The following is a 14683-nucleotide window of genomic DNA, read 5'->3' as shown; positions in this document are numbered from 1 at the left end:
TCCTCCGAGTGCTCCGGTTTCCTCCAAGTCCCGAAAGACGTGCTTCTTAGGTGAATTGAACATTCTGAATTATCCCTCAGTGTACCCGGACAGGCATCGGAATGCAGCGACTAGGGGCTTTTCAGAGTAACTTCATTGCAGTGTTAATGTATGCCTACTTGTGACAAGAAACATTATTATTAATGGGCTTACTCTTTCCCTGGTTATCCTCTTCCAATTGATATACTTATAGAATATCTTGGGATTTTCCCTCCTTTTGACAGCCAGAGCTTTCTCATCTCCCGTTTGCTCTCCTCATAGCTTTCTTCAGTTCCCTCCTGCACTTTCTGTACTCCACTGATTTGCCAGCCTTGTACTTGCTAAAAGCCTCTCTTTTCCTTCTCTTCTTTAAAAAATATTTTATTCAGGCATTTTCATAAAATCAAACTGAAGCAGAAGCAAATTTATACAACATTATAAATAACCAACACCTGCTGCGGCGCGGTGGTGCAGTAGTTAGCACTGCTTCCCAAGGTGCCTGAGGACCCTGGTTCGATCCCGGCCGCAGGTCACTGTCCGTGTGGAGTTTGCACATTCTCTCTGTGTCTGCATGGGTCTCACTCCCACAACTCAAAGATGTGCAGGTTAGGTGGATTGGCCACGCTAAATTTCCCCTTAATTGAAAAAAAATAATTGGGTACTCTAAACTTATAAAAAATTAATAAATAACCAACACCCGCTCCACACCCTCACCCCCTTCTCCCATCCTACCTTCCCTCTTTACCACCCCTTCCCCTCCCACCTTTTCCTGACCCTTCAATCCTCCTTAAAGAAGTCAATGAATGGCTTCCACCTCCGAGCGAACCCATCAACAGACCCTCTCAGGACAATACTGACCTTCTCCAGCCTCAGGAATTCTGCCAGGTCACTCACCCACAGCATCGCTTTCAGCGGCTCCGAGTCCCTCCATCCAAGTTGATGCACGATCAATGACCACTAAAGCGAGGTTGTAGTCCAACTGAAGGCTTTAATAAGCTAGATGTTTCCCCCAGCAGCTCTGTTACAGAATGAGGGCTGCTGGGGCGGCACGGGTTCTTATACCCCACCTATCAGGGCGGAGCTATTATACACTCTAGCCAATAGCAAGCATACAGGTTCCTACAATGGTACTTTAGCCTCTCAGGTACAGTAATACCTATAATACCACATTCATCCCCTGTTTAAAAAAAAGTCCGGCGGGGGTGGTGGCCAGAAACTACAAAACATAACAACATGGTATAATTAGTTATGGAGGTACCGTAATACCTCCGTACAGTGTTCAGTAACTATTTACAAGTCTGCGAGCTATGTACATTTGGTGTTTTATATTTACAGATTACAGTTAAAATGAAGCAATCAGTCGATCGGGGGCCCTGGTCGTCCTCTGTGATCGTCGGAGCCTCGGTGATGACTCCGGTGGAGACTCGGGCGTCTGTGGCTCCGGAAGCGTGGCTTCGATCTCCATGGCAGCTTCGTCACCCCTAGATGGCGCTGGTGGGGAAAACGGCTGACCTGGGAAGGGAGCACCTGCGGGGGCGTTGGTGGGTGGGGGGGCCTAGACAGGGGTGGCGGAAGGACCGATCCTCCTGTAAGGTGCTGCGGTGGAGGGGAGGGTGGGACCGGTGGCTGGAATGTGCGTGGAGTACCAGCGGGCGCCAGATCCCGTAGGGAGACCGTATCTTGTCGGCCATCGGGGTACAGAGCATGGAGCAGATGAACTCTCTCGACTAACGGGTCCGACTTGTGCGCCCGCACGTGTTTTCGGAGCAGGATGGGTCCGGGTGCTACCAGCCAGGTCGGGAGCGAGGTCCCAGAGGAGGACTTCCTGGGGAAGACAAGGAGACGTTCGTGAGGTGTGTGATTGGTGGTTGTACAAAGTAGTGACCAAATGGAGTGGAGGGCATCCGGGAGGACTTCTTGCCAGCGGGAGACTGGGAGGTTCCTGGACTGTAGGGCCAGTGGGACGGTCTTCCAGACCGTTCCGTTCTCCCTCTCTACCTGTCCGTTTCCCCGGGGGTTGTAACTGGTTGTCCTGCTCGAGGCGATGCCCTTGCTGAGCAGGAATTGATGCAATGCGTCGCTCATAAAGGAGGATCCCCTATCCCTGTGTATGTAAGCGGGGAATCCGAACAGTGCAAAGATGCTGTGGATGGCCTTGATGACGGTGGTTGCGGTGATGTCGGGGCAGAGGATGGCGAATGGGAACCGGGCGTACTCGTCAATCACGTTCAGGAAGTATGTGTTGCGGTCGGTGGAGGGAAGTGGGCCTTTGAAGTCCATGCTGAGGCGTTCAAAGGGACGGGAAGCCTTTATCAAGTGCGCTCTCTCTGGCCGGTAGAAGTGCGGTTTGCACTCCGCGCAGATTTGGCAGTCCCTGGTGGCAGTCCTGACCTCTTCGATGGAGTAGGGCAGGTTGCGGGTCTTGACAAAATGGAAAAAACGAGTGGCCCCCGGGTGGCAGAGGTCCTTGTGGAGGGCCCGGAGGCGGTCCACTTGTGCGGTGGCACATGTGCCATGGGACAGGGCGTCAGGAGGCTCATTCAGCTTCCCGGGACAATACAAGATCTCATAGTTGTAGGTGGAGAGTTCGATCCTCCACCGCAAGATCTTGTCGTTTGTTATCTTGCCCCGCTGTGCATTATCGACATGAAAGAAACCGACCGTTGGTCCGTGAGGAGAGTACATCTCCTGCCGGCCAGGTAATGCCTCCAATGTCGCACAGCTTCTACTATGGCCTGGGCCTCCTTTTCGTCAGAGGAGTGGCGGATTTCGGAAGTATGGAGGGTACGGGAGAAGGCGGCCACGGGTCTGCCCGCTTGATTGAGGGTTGCCGCCAGAGCTACGTCGGATGCATCGCTCTCGACCTGGAAGGGGAAGGACTCGTCGATGGCATGCATCGTGGCCTTTGCAATGTCTGCTTTGATGCGGCTGAAGGCCTGGCGGGCCTCCATCGACAGGGGAAAAACTGTGGATTGGATCAGGGGACGGGCCTTGTCCGCATAGATGGGGACCCACTGGGTGTAGTAGCTAAAAAACCCTAGGCAGCGTTTTAGGGCCTTAGAGCAGTGAGGGAGGGGGAACTCCATAAGGGGGCGCATGCGTTCAGAGTTGGGGCCTATAACTCCATTTTGCACTAGTAGCCGAGAATGGCTAGACGGTCAGTGCTAAACATGCATTTATCCTTATTGTAAGTTAGGTTAAGGATTTTAGTGGTCTGGAGAAATTTTCGGAGGTTGGTGTCATGGTCCTGTTGGTCGTGGCCGCAGATGGTGACATTATCGAGATACGGGAATGTTGCCCGTAAACCGTACCGGTCAACCATTCGGTCCATCTCGCGCTGGAAGACCGAGACCCCGTCAGTGACACCAAAGGGAACCCTTAAGAAGTGATAGAGCCGCCCGTCTGCCTCGAAGGCAGTGTATTTGCGGTCACTAGTGCGGATGGGGAGCTGGTGGTAGGCGGACTTGAGATTCACCGTGGAGAAGACCTTATAATGCGCAATCCTGTTTACCAGGTCGGATATGCGGGGAAGGGGGTACGCGCCAGCTGGGTAAATCTGTTGATGGTCTGACTGTAGTCGATGACCATCCTTTGCTTCTCCCCGGTCTTTACCACCACTACTTGAGCTCTCCAGAGGCTGTTACTGGCTTCAATGACCCCTTCCCTCAGTAGCCTTTGGACCTCTGACCTAATAAAGATCCGGTCCTGGGCACTGCAGCGTCTGCTCCTGGTATTTGCAATCCAGGGTGAGGTTCGCAAACAGGGAAGGCGGGTCGACCTTAAGGGTCGCGAGGCCGCAGACAGTAAGTGGAATATAGGGCCGCTGAATTGGAAGGTCAGACTTTGGAGGTTACACTGGAAGTCTAAACCCAGGAGTGTAGCCGTGCAGAGGTGGGGAAGGACATAGAGACGGAAATGTTTGAACTCCCTTCCCTGACTGTGAGGTTTGCTACACAAAACCCCTTTATCTCCACTGAGTGGGAACCGGAGGCCAGTGAGATTTTTTGATTAACAGGGTGGATGAGGAGGGAACAGCGCCTTACCGTGTCAGGGTGTATGAAGCTTTCCGTGCTCCCAGAGTCAATTAGGCAGAACGTCTCGTGCCCGTTGATGAAAACGGTCGTCGTAGCGGTTGAGAGTGTTCGAGGTCGAGACTGATCCAGAGTCACCGAGGCCGATCGCAGTAGTTGGGAATTCTGTTAAGGCGGTGTGCGGTCGGCCGAGCTGGGGTCCTGGGGGTTCATCCAAGATGGCGTCTCACATAGGTCGCACATGGCCGGGGGTGCACAAAATAGCGCTGCCCATTTTTCAAGCGTGCCGTCCGTGGAACTAGATGGCGGTGCCCGGGGTCCGCACGTGGCCCTGGGATATGGGCGTGGCGGTGGCCGCTGGCCACACGGGGCCCTTGGAGAAGTTTCAGGTGGCGGTCCGGATTTGCCGCTGGAGACCGCGGCCACCGCTGGGGCCTGACATACCCTCATGAAATGGCCCTTTTTGCTGCATCCCTTGCAGCTGCCGGGCAGCGCTGGCGGGGGAGCTCGGCCTGCCCGCAAAAGTAGCAGCGGGGCCACTCGGGGTTGCCAGCCCGCCTTGCAGCGCAGACCTGCGGGGGAACGGGGGAAGTCTCGGGGTCGGCCGCTGCGGGGTTTCACGCTGCCCAGGGGCCTGCCGCGCGGTCGGGCACGTAGGCACGGGTGTTCCTGGAGGCCACGTCCAGGGATCCTGCAAGGGCCCGTGCCTCCCTGAGACCCAGGGTGTCCTTCTCTAACAGGCGCTGGCGGATTTGTGATGAAAGCATACCTGCCACGAAAGCGTCCCGGACTAAGAGTTCTGTGTGTTCGCTCGCCGAAACCTGCGGGCAGCCGCAGCTTCGTCCCAGCACCAGGAGTGCCAACGATTCCCCAGGGGTTTGCCGTCTTGTTGCGAGCAGGTGCCGGGCGTAGACCTGCTTTACCAGGTGAATATAGTGTCCTTTTAGCAGCTCAATTGCTGCATCGAAGTTTTCCGCTTCCTCGATGAGGGTGTAAATCTCCGGGCTCACCCTTGAGTGCAGGATGTGCAGTTTCTGCTCACCCGTGGGTGCGTTTTCGGCCGTCTCAAGATACCCTTTAAAACACGCCAGCCAGTGCTTAAAGATTGCTGCTGAGTTCGCCGTGTGGGGGCTAAGTTGCAGACACTCCGGCTTGATTCGGAGCTCCATCCTTTCTTCTTAAAATTCTAGCTTATTAAATTGATGCACGATCAATGACCACTAAAGCGAGGTTGTAGTCCAACTGACTGCTTTAATAAGCTAGATGTTTCCCCTAGCGGCTCAGGTACAGAATGAGGGCTGCTGGGGCGGCACGGGTTCTTATATCCCACCTATCAGGGCGGAGCTATTATACACTCTAGCCAATAGCAAGCATACAGGTTCCACCAATGGTACTTTAGCCTCTCAGGTACCATAATACCGACAATACCACACAAGTAAGATCCGTCTCCGGGCTATCAGGAAGGCAAAGGCCAAGACATTGGCTTCTCCTGCCACCTGGACTCCCGGGCCTTCCGACACTCCAAATGTCGCTATCTCTGGACTCGAGGCCATCTTCACTCCCAGCACCTCGAACATTGCATCCACAAACCCCTGCCAAAACCCCTTTAGCTTCGGCCATGCCCAGAGCATGCGGATATGATTCAGGGGCCTCCCCGATCACCGCCCACACCTATCCTCTACCCCCTCAAAAAACCTACTCATCCGCTCTACCGTCATATGAGCCCTGTGAATTACTTTAATTTGAATGAAGCTTCGCCTCGCACATGGCGAGGACGCATTCACCCTCCGCTGGGCCTCAGCCCACGTCCCGGCTTCCACCTCCCCTCCCAGCTCATCAAAGAATACACAAAGTAACTGGCCCTCCGCCCCTCCATGCCTGTACCAGTCATGATACCTCCCTTGGCCAAAATCCTAAATTGCCTCCTTACACTTCTGCCCTCTCACCGGGGCCCTCTCCCAATCCATCAGCTCCTTGTAGACCTCGTACACCTTCCCCTCCCCAATCTACTCCTTCAACAGCACTTTGTCTTGCATCCCCAAGGAAAAGATGGCTCCTCTCTCTTCACAAAATCCCGAACCTGCTGGTACCTGAAACTGTTCCCCCTGGGCAGCTCACACTCGTCCTCCAGGTCCGCCAATTTCGTGAAACTGCCCCCTACAAACAGGTCGCTGAATTGCTCAATCCCTGCTTGTCACGAGCCCGCAACATATGGTTGTGCCCAAACCGAGGCACCCTCCAGTCTCAAATGCTGCCTCCACTGCCCTCACACCCTCAAGACCAACACAACCACTGGGCTCACAGAGTGCCTGGCTAGCGAGAACGGCAGAGACGCTGTTAACAATGCCTTTGAGCCTCATTTCCCTTGCAAGAAGCTGCCTCCATCCATCCGAATGCCAACCCCTCCCCCATACTAATTTCTTAACCATGGCGCTGTTCACCGCCCAGTAGTAGTTCATTATGTTCAGCAACATGGATGGACCAGGACAGATTGTTGGTGATGTACACAACTAGGAATTTGAACCTCGGCCCCGTTGATGAAGACAGGGGTGTGTACGATACTTTGCTTCCTGAAGTCAATAACCAGCTCCTTAGTATTGCTTACATTGAAGAGGTTGCTGTCGTTACACCACTCCACTAGGTTCTCTATCTCCCTCCGGTATTCTGACTCATCGTTGTTCGAGATCCAACCCACGGTCTTGTCATCAGCAAACTTGCCACAAAATATTGCCACACAGTCATGTTGTATAGCGAGTATAGCAGGGGGCCAAGTTCGTAGCCTTGTGGGGCCCCAGTATTGAGGACTATCATGGAGGCGGTGTTGTTGTTTATCCTTACTGATTGTGGTCTGTGGGTCAGGAAGACGAGGATCCAGTTACAGAGGGAGGAGCCAAGTCCTAGGTTTTGGAGTTTTGATATGAGCTTGGCTGGGATTATGTTGTTGAATGCGGAGTTGTAGTCAATGCTGACGTAGGAGTTGTTGTCGTCTAGTGGGCACTAAACATCCCCCTGACATCGCTATGGCAGCTACTTTTTCCTTCCAAGCACCTTATATGTGGTAAATCTGATTGGGAAATCCATTCATGCCAGTAAACACATAGAACATAGAACAATACAACGCAGTACAGGCCCTTCGGCCCACGATGTTGCACCGAAACAAAAGCCATCTAACCTACACTATGCCATTATCATCCATATGTTTATCCAATAAACTTTTAAATGCCCTCAATTTTGGCGAGTTCACTACTGTAGCAGGTAGGGCATTCCACGGCCTCACTACTCTTTGCGTAAAGAACCTACCTCTGACCTCTGTCCTATATCTATTACCCCTCAGTTTAAAGTTATGTCCCCTCGTGCCAGCCATTTCCATCCGCGGGAGAAGGATCTCACTGTCCACCCTATCCAACCCCCTGATCATTTTGTATGCCTCTATTAAGTCTCCTCTTAGCCTTCTTCTCTCCAACGAAAACAACCTCAAGTCCATCATAGGGGGCAAAATTATATTTGCACAAGGTTCATGACAGCTTAATTGCTGGCTATTTTATTAAAAAGAAAAACTCTCCAAGAAGGGCCGAAAAATGTTGAATACATCACCTAAATGTGCTGAGAATATACATTAATATTCTGAAAATGCAAAGTGGACTATAACCATTATAATTATAATGTGTCGCCGTGTGCATGATTTGCAAACTCTCACCTGTGGAAAATGTAATCTTCTGTTAGTTATCCATTTGCCCACTGAAAAAAGGCACCATATAAAAAAAAGGTACAAAACTAATGTTAATGGTCCTTGATCCTTTTGCTACGCACTAGAAAATAGGAAAAACTGGATAATCAGCTCCTTTATGTCTTGATACACAATTGCTGAATGACTACAGGTGTCTGTATACCTGAGCAGACTGATCTGTGAGGCCTGTTCCTTCCAGGTCCACCACTTCCAGGGTTCGACTCGAAGCCACAGCAACCGCCAACATTCCAGCAATGTGATCACCTGCAAAAGGAAAATCGGAAACTGGGTATAACCAAGGAATCATGGGATGAAATACAATTGTTTGGATTTTGCAGTCAGCATTGAAGCGATGAGATTCACCGCTGCCTTGATGCAAAACTGTCCACAAAGATCTAGCAAACCCTTTGGCATAATTTGAAACAGACACTTCCCGTACCAGCCTCCCCGAACAGGCGGCGGAATGTGGCGACTAGGGGCTTTTCACAGTAACTTCATTTGAAGCCTACTTGTGACGATAAGCGATTTTCATTTCATTTTTCATTTTCATTTTCACTAGCAAAGGAGATTGACAGGTTTCTGCAACAGTGGTATCATCATGAAGGTAAGCAGCCAATCACATTGATGCATTCTCACAGACAAATGAGAAAATAAAATCCACAGAATTTTCACTTTTCATTAAAATTTTCCTGAGCACAATAAAAGATTACTGAAATATTATACATTTTAAAAAATTAATTTATTTCAAGGGATTTTTAAAAATTATAATGGAGAAATTTGATATTTCACAAATATAAAACTAGTTGTTCTGGGTCAGTGAGGTTGCTCGGCAATAACTATAACGTTTGTACATTGTTAAATAGTTTGAAATATTTTCAAAGGGTTTTACAGTGCGACTAATAGCTTTAAATGGAAACTTCTCATCAATTCAGTGATTTCTGTGATTTCTGTCTGATTGCATTCTGGAGACTTCAATCATGTACCCTATGAAGAAGCATAATTAAATAAAGGGAATTACAATGAAATGAGGAGAGAGTCAGTTAAAATGAACTGGGAAAATAGAAAAAGTTTAGCGAGCTGGTTACACTGTAAGCAATGGCTTCACAGGTGGAAAAGCATTGGGTAACCACCAGGAAGAGTAGTAGGTGTAGGCAGGTAGTGCAGGAGTCCCCTGTGGCCATTCCCCTCTCAAACAGATATATATACCATGTTGGATACTGTTGTGGGGCGGGGGGGGGGGGGATTGGTTTTGCATGGGAACATATAGCCATGATTGTGGCACTGTTGGCTCTACTGCTCAACAGGGGAGAAAAATGACTGGGGGAGATTTAGTGATAGGTAAATTTTAAGGGGAGCTGACATGTGTTTCTGTGGCCGCGAACGAGACTCTCAAATGGTATGTCGCTTCCCTGGCGCCAGGGTCACGGACATCTCAGAGTGGCTGCAGGGCATTCTGAAGGTACCAAAGGCAAGGGTAGAGTAATGGATGAGGTCCTGCAATAGGAATTTACGTAGTTAGGCAGTAGATTAAAGAGCTGGACTTCTAAGGTTGTAATCTCTGTATTATCTCCGGTGCCATGGGCTACTGAATATAGGAATAGGAAGGTAGGTCAGATGAATATGTGGCTAAAGGGATGGTGTAGGAGGGACGCTTTAGATTTTTGGGACAGTTTCTGGGGTAGGTGGGACCAATACCCTTACTGGGAGGTTTGTGCATGCTGCTGGGGAGATTTTAAACTAATTTGGAGGGGTATGGGACTCAGATGTCCAGTTGGGAGCGAAAGGATTAGACAGGGTGCAATTTTTAAAGTGCACCGAGGAGAGATTTTTAATGCCAGTAAGTAGATAGTCCTATGAGGGATGGGGCAGTGCTCGAGGTAATCCAAGGAAATGAAGCCGGGAAAGCGGTTGAAGTGTCGGTGGCGATAGTGGCCATAATTCTGTAATTTTCAAAGTCATTCTGGAAAAGGATAAGGATAGTCCAGTGGTGCCTGGAATTGCAAGCCACGATCAGGCGGAGAATCGCACGCTCAGCCGCAAATCTAGGCTGGCGCCAGGCGCCCAACAGAATGCCATGCTCCGGTGCCTCGACAGTGGTGTAAATGCGTTCTATGCCACACATACAGTAAATGCCTTTGGCATGGCATTAATGGGCTGTCCCGATAATTTCCATGACTCCCGCAATACTTCACCTCTGCCTGGAGGTATTGCTGATGGCGAGGTCCACTTGCGGTTTTAAAAATCGGGAAACAGGTGCAGTGGCTGCTGAGGGAGATAGGGAAGGTAGGAAATGTTCCCAGAGGCGCAAGCGTAGGTTGCCGGTCCTGCCGCTGTCATGGCTGGCTGGGTGGGCGGTCGTCTAGCAGGGCTGAGGGGAGTAGCTGGGGGTGTCCAAGGCATGGGCAGTGGGGTTGGGGTTCCCCCCCCGGGACTTTGGTGTACAGGAACGGATCGCCATTGTTGCGGCCTGCAAGGCAGCCATCCTGCTGCGCACCCCACTGACTGTCCACTGTGACCTATGGTTGCACAGCGCGGCACTGGTTATATGGGTGCAGAGCACTGAAAGGGCCAAGGGTGCAGTGCGGTGGGCAGAGTGCCAGGGGACTAGCTGGGATGGGAGGGGAGGGAGAGGGGGAGGGGAACATGTGAGTGCAGGGGCTGCAGTACAGGATGGGGCCACCATGTAGCCCGTTGGACCTGGTTGGGCACAGGAGTACGTGCCATACTAACTTGTCTGCCTTTCACCCCCTGCAGACAATGGATTTCTGAATCCAACAAGGAATGGTTGGCACCTGCCTTGCTGTCGCAGCCCTGGAGGATGCACTGAGGCTGTACGAGGAGGTGCTGCTCAGGGAGAACCCTGCAGCAGCTGAGCTTGCCCCAGAGGAACAGAAGCCAGCTGGTGAGAATGGAGACCCGGCTGCAGAACAGGCCGAGGAGGAGGTGGGAAGCGTAGTGATATCATGGTTGTGTTGTAATTCACTGACTGACCACTCGGAGTCTCATTAGTATATAAGTGAATGTTAGAGTCAGGTGACCTCAGACTGACAAGGGAGCTGGGAGAGAGGTTGCTGGTGAATGTTCATACTATTATTCATCTGTTGTTTTGTATATATTTGACCCACAGTTAATGTTACTAAATTGTTTATAGCTTTAAATAATAATAATAATAATAATAATCACTTATTGTCATAAGTAGGCTTCAATGAAGTTACTGTGAAAAGCCCCTAGTCGGCACATTCCGGTGCCTTCGGGGAGGCTGGTACGGGAATTGAACCTGCGCTGCTGACATTGTTTGAAATGCAGGCCAGCTGTTTAGATCACTGTGCTAAACCAGCCCCATGTTCTTGTAATATAAATCAGGCCATCCAACAAGAACATAACATGGTACCGGGCCTGGATGGTATTAAATACTGAGAAAAACTATCACATCATCGAGTGAAACCTGCCACAAAGTCCATAGAGATTTGACGATTTTTGCAGACTGCACGAATGAACTACATGGAGTCGCTGAAGCCAACAATGAGTCTCAGATTTCATGATCATGTGGACAGCGACTGGCGTGTGTTTAAACAACAACTTAATCTGTTTCCTCCTGCAGTAAAATTTAGGAGATTAATCAGATTCGCGCACGGTAGCGATGCTCCTAACAGCGGCAGGGCCCGAAGCAATTGCTGTGTTTAATATATTTAAATTTGCAAATGAAGATAGTAAAAATTTTAACGAAGTAATTTGAAGATTTGATGAACATTGCACCCCTGAAAGAGTGAAATTTATGAATTCTATGTGATTAGATCATATTTACAGAAGACAGAAGAGTCCGTAGATCATTTCATCACTGATTTAAAGTTAAAAGCTAAAACCTGTAATTTTTCTGTGGAGAATCTTCCATGATTCGGGACCAAATTATGTTTGGTGTGAATGAAAATAATCTGAGGGAATGGTTGCTAATGGAATCGGAGCTGTCCTTTGAAGAAACAGTTAAGATTTGTCAGGCTCAAGAGATAGCAGCACAGCATTCTAAAATGTTTCTCAGTAATGGCCGTGTCTTCTTGGAGGAAAGCATTCCAGTTACCGCCCTTTTTCCAAAAAGGTGGGAAACTTCCAAAAAAAGGCAGGGAAGTTCCTGCAGCTCCTCGCATACCAACAAACAGGTTAAAGATAAGGAAAAAATATTTCTGTGTAAAGGATATGGTCAAAGGCACAAATTAAGGAAGTGTCCAGCATTTGGCAAGTCTTGTTCCAGATGCAAAGGAAAAAAAATCACTTTGCTCAGAATTGTTACTCTAAGCTTAACCCCAGATCAGTCAGCACAGTGTAAGATACAGTCTCCAGTGGTGAAACATCATTGTTTATTGGGGTAATAACAGAGAAGAATTTTTTTGGAGACACCAAAAAATTCTCCAGCACTTAAAAAAATACTCCATTTAAAATAAATGCGGTTGATGAGGACAAATGGCTGCTACCACTTGAAGTGAACGGTACAGTGGTCCGGTTGAAGTTAGATACTGGGGCCAAAGTCAATTTAATCAGAATGACTGATTTTAAAAATCTAAAAATTCGGCTGATTCGAAGAAATCACAAAAAATCTGAGGGATTATAATGGTTCAAGCATTAAATGTTATGGTGCTTGTGACCTGAGTGTGGTGGTAAAGAACACAGTTTATTCCGTCCCGTTCTGTACTGTATCCGAGGACTTGGATTCATTATTAGGTCTTCAGTCCTGCGAAGAATTAGGTCAAGTGCATTTGATATACAGCATCCACACAGGACTGGAGCAGTATTCCAACGATTTTGAACAAATTATCGACAATTTCAGTGATGTGTTCACAGGTTTTGGTGCACTACCGTTCACCTACAAGATACAACTCAAAGAGGATGCAAAATCTGTGATACAAACACCAACGAAGAGTACCTGCACCTCTTCAGGAACACCTCAAAAAGGAGCGAGACAGAATGGCAAAAATGAAAAGTAATCAGAAAGATAGAAGAACCGACCGATTGGGTAAATTCCATGGTTTGTGTAAAGAATAAAAATGGCGATATTCGACTTTTCTTTTCTTTTCCTTTTTGTTATGGGGGGGGGGGGGGGGGGGGGGGTTTGAATGGTTGAAAATTTTTGTTGAAAAGTTCTGAATAAACATATTTAAAAAAAATAAAAAAAATTGGCGATATTCACATATGTATAGATCCCAAAGATCTGAACGAGGATATCAAAAGAGAACATGACCAAATACCAAAACGTGAGGAAATCACATCTGAGATGGCTGGTGCACAATTCTTTACAAAACTTGGCGCATCTCAAGGTTTCTGGCAGCTAAACTTAGAGGAACCAGTGCCGCAAGATCAATGACTTCCACTAGGCTGCACTGATGAGTTGGCATTGGCCCCCTGACACCGGTCCCACCTCCATCTCCAGAAGGCCCTCCCTGATGACCCTCGCCTGGCAGCCGCCCACCCCCACCCCACCCCGGGTCAGCACAATACCGCACCCATGACCCAACACATCCTGACATCTGCAAGCACACCCCAGGCATGTCTGGCAGTAGTGCCCATGCCTGTCCCCCAACCATGCCACCCCACCCGAGATGCATGAAGCATTCGGCTCACAATACCCACCTCTGTGTCCCTGCCGGAGACGTTAGCGCACAATCGCTGGGAAAGGGCCAAGATGGGCGGTGGGTTGTCGGACCTCAGGGTCCTCACCCCCTACGAGGAACAAGCCCTGGAGGTCGCGGGAGTGGCCGAGGACAGAACGATCACCGACGTCAAGATTGGCTGACGCTCCAGAGGTGACGATCCACCAGCCCCCACCCTGATGATCTGTCACACGTGAGTTGTTCATGCCAGCATAATGGTCCTTCCCTTTCATTGACCACATGTCAATTCTCCTGCAGGTTTAGATCAGTGGGCTAGACAACTGGTTTGTAATGCAAAACAAGGCCAGCACTGCGGGTTCAATTCCCGTACCGGCTTACTTGAACAGGTGCCGGAATGTGGCGACTAGGGACTTTTCACAGTAACTTCATACGTGTGACAATAAAAGATTATTATTATGCTATCCAGCTGGCAGTGCCCTCTCCCCCTCCACCCACCATCCAGCAGCATGGCCATAATCCCCACCCTCCACCCGCGCAGAGACACACCTCAGTGGGTGAAAGTAATGGACAGGTATCTGGAGCACAGTCCGGTGAGCACCACACAGTTGCAGGTGCACATCAGGTGGAGGCAAGAATGTCCAGGAGAGACAGCAACAGAGGTCTGCTGGATCCCAGGACCCAGCTGAGTCCCAGTCAGATGCTGAGCCTCTGGACCAGGTTATCTCAGAGCTGATGCAGTCAAAGACCAAAGAAAAGTACAGCACAGGAACAGGCCCTTCGGCCCTCCAAGCCCATGCTGACCATGCTGCCTGACTAAACTACAATCTTCTACACTTCCTGGGTCCGTATCCCTCTATTCCCATTCTATTCGCCAACATTGAGGGCATTTAAAAGTTTATTGGATAAACATATGGATGATAATGGCATAGTGTAGGTTAGATGGCTTTTGTTTCGGTGCAACATCGTGGGCCGAAGGGCCTGTACTGCGCTGTATCGTTCTATGTTCTATTCATGTATTTGTCAAGATGCCCCTTAAATGTCACTATCGTCCCTGCTTCCACCACCTCCTCCGGTAGCGAGTTCCAGGCACCCACTACCCGCTGTGTAAAAAACTTGCCTCGTACATCTACTCTAAACCTTGCCCCTCGCACCTTAAGCCTATGGCCCCTAGTAATTGACCCCTCTACCCTGGGGAAAAGCCTCTGACTATCCACTCTGTCTATGCCCCTCATAATTTTGTAGACCTCTATCAGGTCGCCCCTCAACCTCCGTCGTTCCAGTGAGAACAAACCGAGTTTATTCAACCG

General features: G+C 49.6%; 1 protein-coding gene across 1 annotated transcript in view; it reads right to left on the bottom strand.

Moving 5' to 3' along the window:
* lrrc73 (leucine rich repeat containing 73) overlaps nucleotides 1-14683 on the bottom strand; it is a 183033-nt gene that overhangs the window by 73522 nt on the left and 94828 nt on the right. Inside the window, exon 4 of the mRNA XM_072500286.1 lies at nucleotides 7940-8040. Within this exon, the coding sequence (XP_072356387.1) occupies nucleotides 7940-8040 (101 nt within the window). The remainder of the gene's footprint in view (nucleotides 1-7939; nucleotides 8041-14683) is intronic.

Source organism: Scyliorhinus torazame, chromosome 4 (genome assembly GCF_047496885.1).
Source record: "Scyliorhinus torazame isolate Kashiwa2021f chromosome 4, sScyTor2.1, whole genome shotgun sequence".
NCBI classification, from domain to species: Eukaryota; Metazoa; Chordata; class Chondrichthyes; order Carcharhiniformes; family Scyliorhinidae; genus Scyliorhinus; species Scyliorhinus torazame.
This window is presented reverse-complemented; position numbering and strand designations above follow the sequence as displayed.